This window comes from Ruditapes philippinarum, unplaced genomic scaffold, assembly GCF_026571515.1.
Source record: "Ruditapes philippinarum isolate M1 unplaced genomic scaffold, ASM2657151v2 ctg6849_1_1_1_1, whole genome shotgun sequence".
Lineage (NCBI taxonomy): Eukaryota > Metazoa > Mollusca > Bivalvia > Venerida > Veneridae > Ruditapes > Ruditapes philippinarum.
This window is the reverse complement of record NW_026851685.1, coordinates 18383-36699: the sequence shown is the minus strand read 5'-3', so window position 1 is coordinate 36699 and position 18317 is coordinate 18383. Positions and strand designations below refer to the sequence as shown.

The window sequence follows — 18317 nt, the reverse complement described above, 5'->3', positions numbered from 1 at the left end:
TTATCTAAAATTGTACCCCAAAAAACCCGCTTTTTATAAAATCTAAAAACCCCCATAAAAAATTTTAAACCCGTGAATTTTTGGGAACTGATATGCCCTTTCTTTGAATTTTTTAACCAAAAGGGGTTTTAAAAAAAATTACAAACATTTTGATTGAGGTACCAACAGTATAGAGCCTGGTCAGACTCCACAATTATGTTCTATATATACTGGTGGTTATTTTGAGGATTGTCAATGCCAGCAGGTTAAAGAGTATCACAATAAGATAAAAATGTTGGTACAAATGTTAGACAATAAATCACAAATACATGCAGCAACTAAAACAATGTAATACATGCTGTGCTGAGATGAAAAAAGTAAGTAAATGAAATATGAAATGTTAAATGTTAAAAATGTTTCTAATGATCGATACAGCTTTTAAAGTAATACAGGAGATCTTCACAGTTTTATAAAACATAATTATATCTAATACAGTCTGTACGAAAAATACTGACAAGCAGGGTTTGAATTAATTAAATAAAATCAAGCGCAAACGTATGTACATTTTGTAACTATTAATTTATAAAATGATTTTTTTTAAATGAAATTATAATGAGATAATATGTTTATTGATAATACATAAAATATAATAGAGGTAAGAGAAATCATTTATACTAAAATTGTACAATAAATCTCATATTTTGAAAAAGCAAAATTTTGCATGTGTAAGAAAAGGTTAAATTCTAGGCCTTGCCAATTTTTATAATTATTAGATAATTATGATTTACACACTATTATATCAGTGCAATAACATGCAGTTTACATTGATACATGCAGTGAGGTCTTTGCATTACTGATTGATTGATTGATTGATTGATTGATTGATTGATTGATGTAGACAATTAGCATAATTTGTTATTCTAGACCAAATACTTTTCATGTTACAACAAATCTGGCAGTACCTTATGGATTTAAAATGCGAGTTAATATTAAATTGTCGAATTATTTATTTTAAATATCAAACTTTATCACTTAGACTTTCTTTCTGTATAAGAACAAAACTCATCACATATGCTCTAAAGTTATGTTAAGGACAAGAACATATTTTCTATTCAATTAAAGTGTGACCTTGACATTATGAGCTACAAACCTTGCTTTTACACCAGACACAATATGAGCTCAATGTGCCCAACATTAATGTATAATTATTTCAAAATCCAATTTCATAAAGGACAAATTTTGCATGGACTGGAATTGACCATAATTATTACGATTTTGAATTTCAAATGTGACCTGATGTCCTTTGAGCTTGAGATTCTTGCATAAAAACAGTGTCCTCTGATGTTCATTAAGTTATATTAAAATCCATCCACAAATGACAGATTTATTTACCAGAAAATCCAAATTTATTAAACATTAATGTAAAGACTTTGGCATAGAAGTTTGACCTTGACCTTTGAGCTTGGACCTGATTCTTGTGCTGATATGTAACCAATATAAGCCAAGTAATCTTAAAATACGTCCAGGAATAACAGAATTTTTGTCAGGACACAAATATTACTTTCAAGTTGAAGTGTGACTTGACCTTTGACCGACATTCAAGGACATGCGATAAATTATCTCAATTAGTCAATCTCAAAACCATAAAAAAGGGGAAATTCCAAAGAAGCAATGAAATCTACGAAATTTCATGAAAATTGCAGACTTGGTTTGATTGAGTCTCTTCATGAAGGATAATTGAAAAGTAAAACATCCTTCATGCCCCCTAGCACTGGTTTAAGTGGAATTCAAACTTCAATTTTCAATGTGCCAAGCTTAATGATCCTGAAAGTCCAGAAAAATATAACAAGAGGACCATGGTGGCCATGAGTCGCTCACCAGAAACAACTGCTTTTCAGTGTAGGAAATTATTTTTCAAATAAACTTGCTGAAAGGCAAATCCATCTCTTTCGGCACGTTCCATTCAACTTTCACTTGCCATCTATCAATATACTTTCACAACACTGATTGTCTTTTCTTTTCTTTTTTTCTTTTTGGTTTTGTTTGTTTCATAATAAACAATAGGGCCACTAAGATGGCCCTTGATCACTCATCTAACCCATTATTTCATTATTCACTATATAGATTAAAATATTTTGAAAGGCTTTGTTAAAAATTCAAGTGTGTACCTATGAGACTTATTTATGTAGAATAAATGCGGAATAAATGACCACTAGAGCAGAGTTAATTTTGATGGGACATTTTTTTTATTATGATACTATGCTCATCTTTGAGTTAAATATTTCTATCATAGAAATTCATTGAAATCTATGATATTCTTACTGAATATATCTAAATTGGATTATGGAATGAATAATCTATGTATGAGAAGCTACATATCCTATTAAAAATATATGCCAAGTAAAGTTTGTCTTTTCTATGAAACAACAGGCAGTTTTTTTAATACCACTATATATTCATACTATGACCACCAGTCCTATAGTGTGAAGAGTTTAAAACATAACAATTATCTACTTTGTGTGAAGTCAAAACACGTTTATTTTTATATTTCTCAAGAGACTGTGAATCCATTGTCAATATTTTCTTATATTAAATTTGAGCACAGAATATCTTTAAACCATAATTGAAGAAATGCCATGGCCTAAGGCATTTAAGCTTTAGCGGCCCCTAAAAAGGGGCCAATCAAATTAATATGGAACTGTTTTCAATTATACAGGAAATTTTGCACTTAATCAAGAACAACTTGTTGGCAAAGCATTGAAAGCTCTTTATGTGTTGTTAATAAAATGTAATAAATATAGACTGAAACCAAAATTGCTTTGTCAACTATTTGATTTATTTGTAGGTTCAATATTAAACTATGCGTCTGAAATTTTGGGGCTACGGCAAATCTAAAGAAATAGAAAGGGTACATTTGAAATGTTGTTTAAAAAGATATTAAATGTTAATATAAGAACGTCTTAATGCAGCTGTATATGGAGAGTTAGCACGTTATCCATTATATATATTAAGACATGTTAAAATTCTGAAATTCTGGTTCCGAATTGTTAAAAAGATAACGTTATTCTTAAGGAAGTTTATAATTATAAGTCTAAATGATTGTAATAATTTAGTAAAACAAACTCGGAAACAAAAGTTTAAGAAATTGTTAAAACCGAAAATGATTTTTACATTATATTCTGGAATAACCAGAAATCAGTTGATGTAAATTTCTATTTAATACCATATATTTAAAACAGAATTGCTAATATAGACACCTTTTGTCCAAACCTGGCATGTTTAATAATGGAAAAACAATAAACGTTTTTAAACTTGTTATACAAATATTTAACACAACTTTTACATATGAACTGTTACTTAGGATCATTTTTGCAAGCCAATTTGAGATTTTTTATTTAGTAAAATTTCAGAATGTTCCTTCTCATCCTTTACCTTATTCATACCTGGGCAAGGTTTGGAAATTAGTAGGTTAAACTTAGGAAAATGAAACGTTATTGCCATTTATTTGTAACATGCACCAATCTGGAAAGAATGAATATCATTTTATTATCATTTGTCCATGTTATGTTGAGCTTAGAAAAACATATATTAAACCTTATTACTATGTTAGATCTAGCGTTCATAAGTTTTTTAGATCTTTTAAATTCAACCAACAAGTTACTTTTGAAAAATCTAGCTTTGTATATTAACAAGAGGGCCATGATGGCCCTGGATCGCCCCCCTGACCCATCAACCGCATCCAAGCAATGTCTTAGACAAGCATCCTGGCCAAGTTTTGATGACAAAACTGAGTCAAACATGTGACCTCTAGTGTGTTAAAAAGTTTTTTCCATATTTTGGGGCAATGTGACCTAATTTTTTGATCGGAGACGACCCATATTCAAACTTGACCTAGAAATCATCAAAACAACCTTCCTGACAAATTTCCAGGTAATTTGAAGCAAACACTGCAGCCACTAGAGTGTTAAAAAGATTTTTCTATTTTTTGCTCCTGTAACCTAGTTTTTGACCGGACATGACAAATCTTCGAACTTGACCTAAAAATAATCAAAACAACCTTCCTGACAAATTTCAAGAATATTTGGTTCAAAACTGCAGCCACTAGAGTGTTAATTTTTTTTTTTCTATTTTTAGCTCCTGTGGCCTAGTTTTTGACCGGATATGACCCATCTTCGAACTTGACCTAGAAATCATCAAAACAACCTCCTGAAAAATTTCCAGAATATTTGAATCAAAACTGCAGCCACTAGAGTGTTAACAACTATTCTATTTTTAGCTCCTGTGACCTAGTTTTTGACCGGAGATGACCCATCTTCGAACTTGACCTAGAAATCATCAAAATAACCTTCCTGAAAAATTTCCAAAATATTTAGATGAGTACTGCAGCCACTAGAGTGTTAACAAGCTTTTTCTATTTTTAGAATCTGTGACCTAGTTTTTGACCGGAGATAAACCATCTTCGAACTTGACCTACAAATCATCAAAACAACCTTCCTGACAAATTTCCAGAATATTTGGATGAAAACTGCAGCCACTAGAGTGTTTAGAAACTTTTTCTATTTTTAGCTCCTGTGACCTAGTTTTTGACCGGAGATGACCCATCTTCAGACTTGACCTAGAAATCATCAAAACAACCTTCCTGACAAATTTCAAGAATATTTGGATGAAAACTGCAGCTAATAGAGTGTTAACATGCTTTTTCTATTTTTAGAATCTGTGATCTAGTTTTTGACGGACATGACCCATCTTCGAACTTGACCTAGAAATCATCAAAACAACCTTCCTGACAAATTTCCAGAATATTTGGATCAAAACTGCAGCCACTAGAGTGTTTACAAGCTTTTTTCTATTTTTAGCACCTGTGACCTAGTTTTTCATCGTCAGATATTATGACAAAGCTTGATGATTGAGGAATTAATGCGACTGTGGACGGACGACGGACAATCATCGATCCTAAAAGCTCAACCTGAGCATGCTCAGGTGAGCTAAAAAAACTTCATTCACAACGGAACCAGCAATTGTCATGATTTTAGGGGGTTTTGAAATAACCAACCAATCAGTTATAGTTTTGAAAATTACAGTAAGGCTTCTTCTCAATGGGTAATAAATTTCCCATGATTCTTGTGTATTCATAAAAACAGAGACAGAAGCAGAATTTAAGAAATTTCTCACACACGCTCGGTACTTGAACGTCAACTTCTTGATGGTTATTTGCAATTTATAGATTAAACTAAGTTTCTAAACGCTACCTTAAAATTTTGTCAGTAAGCTCGGACACGTTACATTGTCAATTGAAATTCTTGGTCAGAAAAAACTCTCGAAAAGTGCACTATCCAAAGCTTTTGATTTTGGTACACAACACCACCAACATGTATTATTTCAAATATAACAAACAAGCGCATATGTCAAAAATTGCAATACCTTTGAGAATCTTCGTTTAACAATTAGCATAACATATTAAAATTATTTCACTGGTACCAGTTACTTAAAGCTACAACATAAAAAATTAAAGAAGTCAACGATTTACTAAACTGGAAATACTGTTGATAGCTTTAAAGTTCTAGAACTAAAAATTGTCAAATACCTTCTTTTAGATCGTCAACAGGCTTGTCTTCAGTGTTTATTTTGTCATGCTTTTGGGCTTCCATATCTAATACATCATCGTTGTCCTTAGCTTTATTTGACATGACGATGTTATCCATTTTTGAACAATTGGAGTTTGCTATCTCTGAAAGAAATATATAGGTAGGAAAACAAACTTTTGTTTGTTTGTTATTCTGTTTTAACAAAATTTCTGGTCACATCTCGGCGATAAGTTCACCTTACTGGCTTTCCTGGATCCCGGATATCAAATCAATTACTCTCCCTTTTTGGATTAGCAGAAGGAAAGCATCGAGGTAAAATGACTAGCAATTGTTAAATTCTGTCTAAAGAAACAAGACCTTGTGGTTTTTACCTATATTTGCCATTAGTACCCACTTATCTTCTCGAATGTCTTTCCGGACAAAAATGGAGATACATGTCGGGATAAAAAAGTTGAATATAAATTATTTTAAATATTACTATCACCTTACATTATACATGTTTGGCTTAAGTCAATTCATTGTTTACTCAACATGACACCATTTAAATAGATTCAAAATTATTTGGTTGAAAATCATCTGAACAAGATCAAATTACATTCATCATTTCGTAGACTCGATTATTATGATTTTGATTAGTTTAACATGACCTATACAAAAAGGCAAAAAATAGCCGATGTTGAATTGTCAATTAGAACCACTAACTGAATATATGTTCATCTACTGCCATTCACCCCCCCCCCCCCCCCCTTTCCCCATCATCCGATGAATTCATGAAAAACAGATGTATTATAATTCAACATTTCTATTGATAATAGCCGATTTTTTTTTGATTTTTTATAACCCTTCACGGATACTAACATTGTAAATTGTGTATTGTTTTGCTCTTTTTTCAATTGATATTTTGTATAATCAACATCATCGATAACCGATGGCATGACGTCCCCTTAACAACAAAACTAGTTCATGAAAAGCGCCATAACGACGTCTTTTTACAAATTTAATTTTAAGTTGGAGTTTGATCATTGGTTTGCCTAGTAGTTGTGTAAACATTAGAAAATCTAGTTAAGCTTTATATGCAAGTTAAAAAACTGATAAAACAATACTTAAATAAATATGAAAGCAAACATTCTTAACTTATACAGTACAGCTGTTTACTTATTATCTGTACCTAATGAGATAATATAGAAAAATATTTTCAGTAAAAGTTGACATTGCTTTAAATCATCGCTCGTACACCCTAATGCAAATATGTATAGGTCATCAAAAATCGGTAGTGAGGGATGGAACCAATTAATGAAACTTAATTATCTTTATAATTCTAAGTGACTCCAAGGATAGAGCTTTACCCTACTACTTACATATACATGTAAGGTCTACTTGGCAATGTCACATGCCAAACACCTTTGCATTATAGTTTACATGGACACATAAGGACAACATCTTCCTTATATGAAATATAGCATCACGACATGTTATTATTAATATAGACATGAAGGAATGAAGGAAAAAATGACCACGCCCTAGCAGTCATCTGTTTAAAATTGATTCTGTGAAAGAAACAGGATAAACTTTCAATCAAAGAATGAAATGAAAGAGATTTATTCATCTTCCGTTATATATATCAGAATCAAAAATATAAAAGATTTGAAAGTTATTTAAGTAGATTTTCCACTTAACAACGATTCTAAGGAAAGTCTTCAGTGTTTTAGAACAACAATCGAATCTTTCACCATGGAACGATTGAAATACAGCTTCCAATTTAATAGAGAAAGCAAGAATCCCCAAAGAAAGTCCAACACAACATAATTGAAAATGTTGCAGGCTTGTTTTGATTGAGCCTGTTCATGGACGGTACTGTAAAGTGCAAACTACCGTCCACGCCCCCTAGCACCGGCTTAAGCAGAATTCAACATTTAAAATGAATTGGCACAATTTTGAATTTTAAAACATCCGCAGATGTGTTCATATGGCGGTTATCATGGAACCTTCAATGTGACACTAAGTGCCATTCTATGAAAAGCGGCATATAGTCCCCAAGTAAAAAAAAACTGACTTATCATTTTAAACGTCTACCACGTCATTAATATCCTTGACTCGACGATGTTGTAATATTCCCATTCCGTTGGTGTTGATATTTTGTATACAGTAAAGTGCACTAAAGTATAGTTAAAGTTGATGTTGTTTTGAATTATCTATCGTACACCCTAATGCAAACATGTTTAGTCATAAAAAATGTTATCAGGGATGGAACCCATTTATGATGACACAAAATACTCCTTATTATTCTAAGTGACCCTAAAGGTAGGGCTTTATAATTTACCTACTTACATATTTCATGTATGTTGGCAATGTCATATAACAGACATCTTGTCATTAAAGTTTACCAAAAGAAGAATGGCATGTGTTTTCCAAGGCATTTCATTTCTCTAAATAATATAAATCAAAGTGCCAATTTAGATGCCAGGGTTATGATTTATATACGTTTTGTTGAGGACTGTAAGGGGACTTAACAAACATATTTTTTAGTTTTTTAGGGCTTGAAAAACAAGGATTAGGATATGTTCTTATTGCTTTTCTCAACATAAGTATATGTAAAGTACTTTTGTAGAAAACAACAACATTATGCTACAAGATTTTCCCTTGTTATAAAATATTTGGAGGAGAAAACATTTTCTCAAACGTTTATACTAAATAAATATGTGTAATTATATTGTGCCCTTTAACCCTAGTAACACGATTTATATCTAGTTTATAAAGGTCAACAAAACAACGTTATTGCAAAATATCTTATCTCTATTCATTGTTATTTCAGATAATTAGACTTAAATGTGTTTTACCAAATAAAATAGGTGACCCACAGGGCGGGACAATTTGAAACCTGAGGAAGCCAAAGCTTGCATTATGTAAATCGTCTCATTATCATAAACATTTCTTAATATTTTGAAATTCACACATGTGATAATAAACTATTTAGACCTTGACCTTGACACATGAATGCCCAAATCTTCGCTCTGCACAACGACTAATTATGGTTAGCATTTCTGCCAAAATATTGAGTAGACACAATTTGCTTATCGATGGACGGAGTAACAACCACGAGAACATCATTATAGGCCGAAATTCTGTTTCGCTTATAATAGAAAAAAACGTTCATATAGGGGTGGGGGGGGGGGTGGCAAAATAACTGAAAGACTAGAAATTTACGTATAAATGTGCATAGTTATGAATACGAAACTTTTTTATTTCTTTCTGTTACTTGTATCGATTTTTACCTCACATCATAGTAGAGGAAATGTTTGGAAATATTTTGCAAGTCAAAGACATTTCTGCTTTCTTCATTATTTTATACTTCATTTTTCACATAGCATAGCAATACTTTCTATTTAAATAAATAACATTAAATATTTATACCTGACAATGAATTTACTTACGTTTATTGGAGCATCCTGTGAATTCACCTTCTGCTGACCGATGCGCCGCGTCAGTCATTTCGATCTGCAAAATTATGAAAAAACACAAACATGTTATTTAGTGGCTTCTTGAAGTAAACAATGCATAACAATCATGCAAGACTATTAAACTTATCAAATTACTGCTCAATAGCACGTAGAACCCATGGTAAATGGCATCTTTAATCGAAACACAGAGTGACCAAACATGACGTGTACTTCTATGCAAGAATAGCGTAAAAATATCTTTTTGTACAAAGCAAGGTGTATTAACCCCCTTTGTTCAACGGTATGGTATTAATGGTATTAATGTCAGTTATCTCTCTCTCTCTCTCTCTCTCTCCCTCTCTCCCTCCCTCTCTCTCTCCATCTCTCTCCCTCCCCCTCTCTCTCTCTCTCTCTCTCGCTCTCTCTCTCTCTCTCTTCATTTCTTTTGACACTAATACAAAACGTATCTACTGACAATTTTAGTGATGCTTTCAAAACTTGAGCTTTAAAGATATTTCTCAGCCTTCATTGTTTCTAAAATGGAATAACCTTATAGAAAAGGGATAAATTTAATAATTCATAAAATTAATATTTATCTGTAACTGTGCATGTAACACGCTCACGTAAATATAACTGTACTCTATTATCGGTTCTCTGCATATACTTTATTCAGTTAAACGCATTTAAATAATAATTTGCAACTGATTTCCTTTACTTACTTCTGTTCATATGGGCAATAGCTGGTAGCGTCGTGACATTATTTATAATGTTAAAATAATTAAGTCAACGCTGACTTTTTACACAAAATATTTATCCTAATTCAAAACAAATATGCCTAATCATTATCAACGGCCAACAAATGAATTTAAAAAGTGTATTGACGTTCTGATTTGATCTTATATATTATAATCCAATTTCGCCCAGTAGAATTAAAATAGAAAAGGGACTAAAGCATACTTACAGATACATGTCATATATTTCAGTTATTTCTTAAATTAAAACTGCTTCTTTGTACGAATCGTGTACTTACCTTTGAAATGGATTGAATTTTAGTCATTTATTTCTATTAGTATAATAAGACATTATACTAATTATTAAGTTGTATGAGTCGAAAACATGTAAGTTAAGTTTGCCAGTGTCCTCGCGGTACAATTTATATATGTTGGCCATAGTCAACAACATTGCTTTCTATCATAAAATTAAACTAGAAAAATGTGTCCATAGGACACGGGTGCCCCCACCGCGCCACTGTTCTGTTAATATTATGACTCTAAGTCAAAAAAATTTTGAAAACTAAAAATCTTTTACTAAGTAAAGGGCAAGAACTTTACAAATAAATAATAAATCCACAAGCAAACCCCAAGGTGATTAAGTACACATGCTGACCAACATTCTTGTAAACTTTCAGGCCTACAAGTGAAATACTTTTTGAGCTATGCATGAACAAGTTGAAAACTGCAAATTTATACTACTGTAAGTCAAGGGCAATAACTCTTACAAAACTGAAAACAATCCACATGCAAAGCTCCAGGTTCATAGCTTCACAGTGAGGTGAATCATTATTCCTGTAATTTAGTGATGTTGATCATTATTCCTGTAAAGTTGGTTGATTCTAACTCAAGCACTCAAGGGACAAATAACAACATAATGAAACGGCTTTTACTAAGTCAAGGGAAATAACTCTACAAATACTGGATAAATCTACAAGCGAAACCCCAGGTGCAAAACTAAATATGCTGAGCAACCTTCCCATAAGGTTTAATGACTCTATGTCAAATCCTTTTTGAGTTGCATGCGACACAAGTTGAAAATTGCAAACATTTTCTAAGTCAAGGGCAATAACTCTAAAAATACTAAATAAATCCAGACAAAAATACCCAGGTGCACAACTACACATGCTGGTCAATATTCCTGTAATGTTTCATGACTCTAGGTCAAATCCGTTTTGAGTTACATGCGACACAAGTTGAAAATTGCAAAGTTTTACTAAATCAAGGACAATAACTCTAAAAATACTAAATGAATCCGGACAAAAATACCCAGGTGCACAACTACACATGCTGATCAACAGTCCTGTAAAGTTTCATGACTCTAGGTCAAATACATTTTGAGTTACATGCAACACAAGTTAAAAATTGCAAAATTTTACTAAGTCAAGGGCAATAAATCTAAAAATACTATAAATATCCAGACGAAACCTTCCTACAACAGAACTTTTATATAGTAAAACCCTCTAGCCTCTTTACAATGGAATCTCTTTACAGTAAAACTATCTCTGCAGTGAATGCTCTAGTAAAAATCATCTTCACATAATATCAAAGTAAGATAAGAAAATTTTGCACAACTACACATGCTGATCAACATTCCTGTAAAGTTTCATGACTCTAGGTCAAATACTTTTTGAGTTACATGCGACACAAGTTGAAAATTGCAAAATTTTACTAAATCAAGGGCAATTACTCTAAAATTACTTAAAATATCCAGACGTAAATACCCAGGTGCACAACTATACATGCTGATCAACATTCCTGTAAAGTTTCATGACTCTAGGTCAAATACTTTTTGAGTTACGTGCGACACAAAAGTGAACGGACGGAAGGACGGACGGACAAGGGTAAATCTAAATGCTCGCCACTAAAGTGGGGGCACAAGAAAGCTATAGTTCGATGAAATAATATTTTTGATTCTATTTCTAACAAAGCAGTCTTATTGCGCGCATAAAGTTTGGTAATGTATTCCAGATATTCAACTTTTGGACTTGTGATTTGTCCTGCCGCAGATAATTCTAAACTAAGAATACTGGTTAGTTTCTCGCACAGGAGATACACAACATTATTGCAAAATACCTTATCTCTATGAATTGATACACACAAGCATTATTGTACTAAAGTTTAAATTGTAGGTAATAAATAAATAAATAAACAAATAAATAAATAAATAAATAAATAGATAAATAAATAAATAAATAAAAATATTTTGATAGTTTTTGCTTATTTATAACATTTTTTTTTCATAACATATGCGCTAAAATATTCCGTATTCGTTCGTCGTTATGATAGTATCAACTTTGCCAAACAGAAACATAACATAAAATCGACAGACTGGAACCCAGGCTAATCGCCATGAGTCAATTTGCCCCTCCTTTTTTGCGCGATTTCTTGACGCAGACGTCACAATTCGTCTACATAGTACGTACCGTTAATGGTACGACCTTGCTCAAGATAATTAATCATGATTATCCCCTAACTATCCCAAAAACTTAAAGCCATCATATTCCCCTGATGGCACCCTCTTGAATTGTTTCGGAGGGGGTGAACCAGGGTGCTTCCACTGCATGCTCTGTTTTTGGATTCATGATCGAAGTTATGGACCCATCTTTCCAGTAGATCCAGTAGAAAAAATCAGGTTCATCCTCGATGCGAGACAAAACATATCTTCAAATGTCAAGCCTTGTCCGTTTCTGGTCGTCAGTCTAACTGTCTGGGGACCCATCTAGCAGAAACCTTTGACATGCCATAGACATCAGTCTGAAATGCCTGAACTGAAATAAAGCTTATACCCACTTCCCTAGCAATGCTTTGCAGGTTTCGCCTTCTATCGCGTTTGACCAGATAGTGCATAGCTTTGACAGTTACATCGTTGGTGACCTCTTTTGGCCGCCCAGGCCGCTCATCATCTCCACTGCTCTCCCTGCCCTTCTTAAATTAAGCAGCCCATTATTTTACAGTGCTATAGGAAGGGGACTCCCTCCAAAGTGTATCCATAAAAGGATTTTCTTTGGGGACATCCCTTTCTTACAGAGGTACTTAATCACAAGTTAATGTCGGGGCATGATTCAATAAAAGAACCCTTTTGACAATTAACTTGGAAATGAAATGTACATTTCAGAATAAAGATGTCAAAAGAGTAAGAAATGATGCTAAAAAGAACATAATGCCGAGCAAAATTTCCAAGTTAATTGTAAAAGGGTTCTTCTACTGAATCATGCCCCGACATGAACGAATGTGAAGAACACTTCAATATTAAACCAAGTCTCCAACAAAACTCTTCAGATCAGTTATTTGATTCTGAGAAAAGCAAAAGAGGTAACAGTAACAACAACACATTAAATGCACATGATTTGAAGCCTGAAAAAAATAGGGACAGCCCAGACTGAGCATGGTAAGAAACAAAAAAACAGAGAAAAATAAGGTAAAAGATGACAAAAAAGTTATAGATATAGAAACGGTATTAGAAAGCATAAAAGATTCGCTCTTTCCGGTTGGTTATGAAACATATGACGTACCAACTGCAGACAATGTAGCCGATGCAATCAATAACTGTTGAAAAACCAACTGCATCCATAAAATGGGAAAACATATTTAATGACAATATAATAGATTGGAAACCAATATTTATTATACCTTTTAAGTCTTCAATCGACACCAATCTTCGTAGTTTTCAATACAAAGTTTTAATGCGTTAAGTCCCAACAAATAAATATCTTTTTAAATGCAAATTATCATCAAGCAATTTGTGTGATATTTGTTATATGATAGAATCTATTGAACATTTTATATGGGAATGTCAATTAACAAAAGTTTTCTGGAACAAAATTTAAACATTTTTATTCTCTACAGATGATGAATACCTGTAAACTTAAGACAGGTGTGTTTCGGTATATATGGTAAACATAACACTGTAAATGTTATCGTAATTCTGTATAAATACTTCATATTTAAAATGAAATATAGCAAAAATATACCCACTTTTGAAAAATGTATGCCATTTCTCTCTTACAGGATTAGAATTGAAAAAGAATCTACAAAATTTTGAAGAAAAATGGTCAAACTTCAATGAAACTTAACCTTTAACAGACCCTAAAACCACACAATTTAGGCATATAAGTATGCATATATAAATAGAAAAGGAAACGATCTTCAATTCTTATCTCCGTTTAGTTTATTCCTTATATTTTCTCCATTTTTTTAAATATATTTTTTACTAAGTATTAGCTTTGTCAAATATCATTATGAATGTATTTTTTTCAACTATCTTTTAATAGGGACATAACTTATCTTTATATTTTCTCTCTCTTTTTTCTTCTCATTCTTCGGTTATCTTTCCTTTCTTTATACACTTACTTTTCTCTCTTTCATACTTATTATGCACTTTATAGTACTATCTGAGTATATATGAGTACTACTTTTGTTAGCACTCATTGTCTTCTGCAAAATATTTTATAAACATCTTAAGATACAAATATACTTGTCATAATTTGATAACATTGAATTAACACCATTTTTTATGTATTCAATTACATGTACTATGATTTGAATGTTTGTATATTATGATTGAAAAATAAAAGAGAAAAACAAGAACGTACCGTTGTCACGTTTCAGTGATTAATCAAAGCATAACAAATCAAAACACTTTAATTTATATGAAAATTTCACTTTTAAACTAAGATTGTTGTTTAACGAAAAAATTTATACAATCAAATAAGTTATCCCTATCAAATTTTGAGAAATATACTATGAATGACAAGCTATTTGTTTGCCTATGCATTCGGCTTTTCACACAACAAGAGCGTTAATAGATCTAGCTCTCCGTAATGAATAATTTGGAATCGATTCTCAAATGGTGATTGTTATCACTGTAATCATGTTATCAATACAAGAAAACTCTTTTTAAACGAAAATTGAGAAACTGCAAAATATATTTGGAAGGCTGCTTTCCCATAACTGGTCAATTCATTTAGGTCCTTTGTTTAAAAAAAACTGCTAGTTGTTAATGACACTTTATATTCATACCGTGTTTGTCAGAAGTGTATAGGGTTTTAACATTTATATTCAAAAGATCTTTAATTTATATTAAATAAAAAACTGTATAGAAAAAAAAATATCAATATTTTTTCCAAATATCAAATTTGGGCATGATAATTATATTTCTAAGTAAAAGTATTGGGGTTGCACTAATTTCAACCACTTATACCAACAAACTTTGGAAGCGAGGTCACGTGGTACACGGATGTTATTTATAGATTTATAATAGTGTGAGTAATGAAGATTTTTGGAAGGATATATGGTTCTTTATTATAGTAACTATGGTTCGATGTAATGGTAATATATAGTATATGATACGAATTAGTTACGAGGTTATACCCCGTAACTAACGATTTCTTTACTAGTATATCATAACTGTTTTATCGCAATTTCATAAAAATACTATTTTCAGTATTATTCCCTCTCTTGTGTCCTTTCTCTTTCGATTCAAATGTAAACCGAAGAAAAAGGTAGCAATACCAGCTAATTAATCTTGACTTTTAAAAAAAAAAAAAAAAAAAAAAACTTGGATTGCGTGATTCCCCCACCCATTCCAACCTCTGTAAAAATCTACACTGATATATACACGTTGCAAAATAAACTTAACTGTTATATAAGTTGAGTTTATTTCCTATATGAATCAATAAAAATCTACTGCACTGTTATATAATAATACATTTAAAAGTGTACTGAACGTAATGGGTTGGAAAGAACAAAAAAAAACTTTCCAAACCATGCGATAACGAGTGATATTATAACTCATTTGCATACGCTCTTCTACGGCAAAAAGTCAAAGTGAGTCAATGGAAGAAGACGTGTTTTTTATCGCTTGTTTTTCATCGACAGTTTTTCAATAAATACAACGGATTTAAAGCAGAAAAACACACGTATATTTAGTGATATTATACGTCACTTGCACACGCCCTTCTATATTTAATATGACGTCATCCAGTCATTGAATGCAAAATGCAAGTTTACGGACATGTTGATCAGACCTCGGAAAGTATATTTTGCATGAAAGCCATGTTTTATTTGTTACTTTATACCGAACCTAAATCCTTTCATCACTTTTGTTGCTGTCACTTTTATTATTATTTGCTTTCAACTGATAATTGTATTTGTTCAGTGTAAGAAATATTTGAAAGCCTAGTCGGATTTTCTTTATATTTTTAAGCGATGCAACACATAATCATGCTTCCATTTATTTGTGTTTTCTTGAAATTCGCAAGTCGTGAAAGTCGCGTTTAAACAGTCTGTATAATGATTATGGACTGGGTAGCCGGTCTGTATGTGATTTATTGACTGGATGACATCATATTAAATATAGAAGGGCGTAAGCAAATGAGGTATAAAAGTGTCCCTGTGAATCACATGTGGCAGTATCAGAGTTTGAACACCCCACCCCACCCTGCCCCTTTTCCCCTCCTCCAACCCTGAAAAAATAATTTAGCACTCTAAGGCTTACTATAAGATACAAAATCCAAAACCACCGATAGATTTTCTAAAAAATCCACTATCAAAATTAAAGTTATAAATATAATTTTGACCGTGGATTTTTTTAAAAATTGTATCGGTGGTTTTGTATTTGGTATTTTATACTTTACATTTTATAAAAGATCCCCTCATATATGTTTTATAAGAACTACAGTGCTTATGCATCTAAATGACCTCCTGGTCATCTAAGGTGACCACTCATATATATTCCATAACAACTAATGTATATGTACATCTTGATGATCCCCTGCTATTTTTACATTATCCCCTCATACATCTTCTATAATAAAAAAAACTAGAGTTTATGTTCAATAAGACGATTTCTTGGTCCTCATATCTACGTATATCTTTCATATGAACAAAAGTATACATTGTACGTACATTTAGATGATCCTTTAGTTATCTTACATGATATCCTCACATAGGTTCATATGGTGGTTAAATTGTAAGGAATATGAAAAACCATTATTATACGAGTGTATGTCCTGAAGACTTTAAAAGCTATTTCCAATTTTTAGACATACGTGTACATTTATAATGAGGATTAAGCATATGCACTACTTACCAGTGACATTTACAGTGAGACTGATCATTTCCACTACACTATAGTCTTGTTTAATCAAGACATAAAAAACACGCTTTTAATCAAATATCGTCTCCCTCATTTAAATATAATTAAAATAACAAAAAATATATTCAGTTTTTAAACTTTCAAACAAAACGTCCTATCATTATCACATTTAATATATTTTAAGATATCATAAAACTTACTTTTATTATTCAGCAATTCACCTTGTCTCCTTCCTTATACCTTTTGCGACGCAGTTAGTGATTAAAAATAAAAACAAGACTTGCACGATGTTTTGCCAACCAATCCTATAAAAAATCAATACATAATTATGTTTAAAAATATACTTTATTCATTTAATAGACGGTTGAAAAATACTTCTTTATCTATATTAACAAAAGAGTGAATGGGTATTGTATATTGATCGAGATTATACTTTTAAGGTATGTTTTTAACATTTCTAAAAAGTTTAGTCTACCCATTGAACATACACCTTTTTGTGTAAATATTGAATAATGATCGAGTTTTTAACAGTTATACCCATTTAACATTTACTACATACACAACTCAAAATTTGATAGGAATCACTTGTTTGTTTCTATATATTTGTATGGGTGTATAGCAGTTAAAGTGATATTTTGATAATTGTGACATCGAAGTGTATAAATTTGTTGTTTTTGTTTTGTTCTGATTAATCAATGAAGAGTAACAATGGTGTACTATTATGTTTTTGTGCATAGGCGATACAAATAAATGAATTTACGGCATGAAAATATCTCCTCGTCCTACTTATAAGCCCGCGTATGGCGTATTGTGGGATTTAAACCCATTCCTGTAAGAGGGTCTATTTAGGGATCCTGGATGGTGGTTGGCTTAACAAAGCGAGCTGAAATGTGAAGAATGTACCAGACATGTTCAATTGGGTTTAGGTCTTAATATCTTGCAGGCCAGTCCATCTTGAAAATCGTTTCATTTTTTTTTTCAAGATATTCATTTGTTACTCTGGCTCTGTGAGGTCTAGCATTGTCGTCCATTTAAACGAAATTGGGGCCAACTGCACCAGCAATACAAGAATACAATTATACATCCAATACCTCATAGACGTATAGTGGAGTCGTCAGTGTGCCGTTGTCGACGATGTGCAGATCTTTATGCCCCTGCATGCTGACCCCGAACCATAACCGAACCCCTACCATACTGATCATGATACACAATGCATACTAATGCAAACTGTTCGTTTTGTCATTCTCCGCATCCGGGCACGCCTGTCTGTAAAGTCAATACAGAACCTTGTCATATCAGTAAATGCACTGGAATCCACTCGTTTAAAATCAATGTTATGTGAAATCTGGCCCATTGTTCACGTGTCTTGCAGTTCGCCTAGCCCTCATGCCAACATTCCGAATGGTTTGAGTCGAAGCCCGAAGACATGTTGCCTTCTGGAGCTCAT

General features: G+C 32.2%; 1 protein-coding gene across 1 annotated transcript in view; it reads right to left on the bottom strand.

The window, feature by feature from the left end:
* Window positions 1–17183, bottom strand: part of LOC132736945 (uncharacterized) — a 34444-nt gene extending 17261 nt beyond the window's left edge. Inside the window, exons 1-3 of the mRNA XM_060724162.1 lie at window positions 17071–17183; window positions 8996–9059; window positions 5564–5707 (exon numbers count right to left, since the gene is read on the bottom strand). Coding sequence (XP_060580145.1) covers window positions 5564–5707; window positions 8996–9053 — 202 coding nt within the window. The 5' untranslated portion in view covers window positions 9054–9059; window positions 17071–17183. The remainder of the gene's footprint in view (window positions 1–5563; window positions 5708–8995; window positions 9060–17070) is intronic.
* Window positions 17184–18317: the final 1134 nt, after the last annotated feature.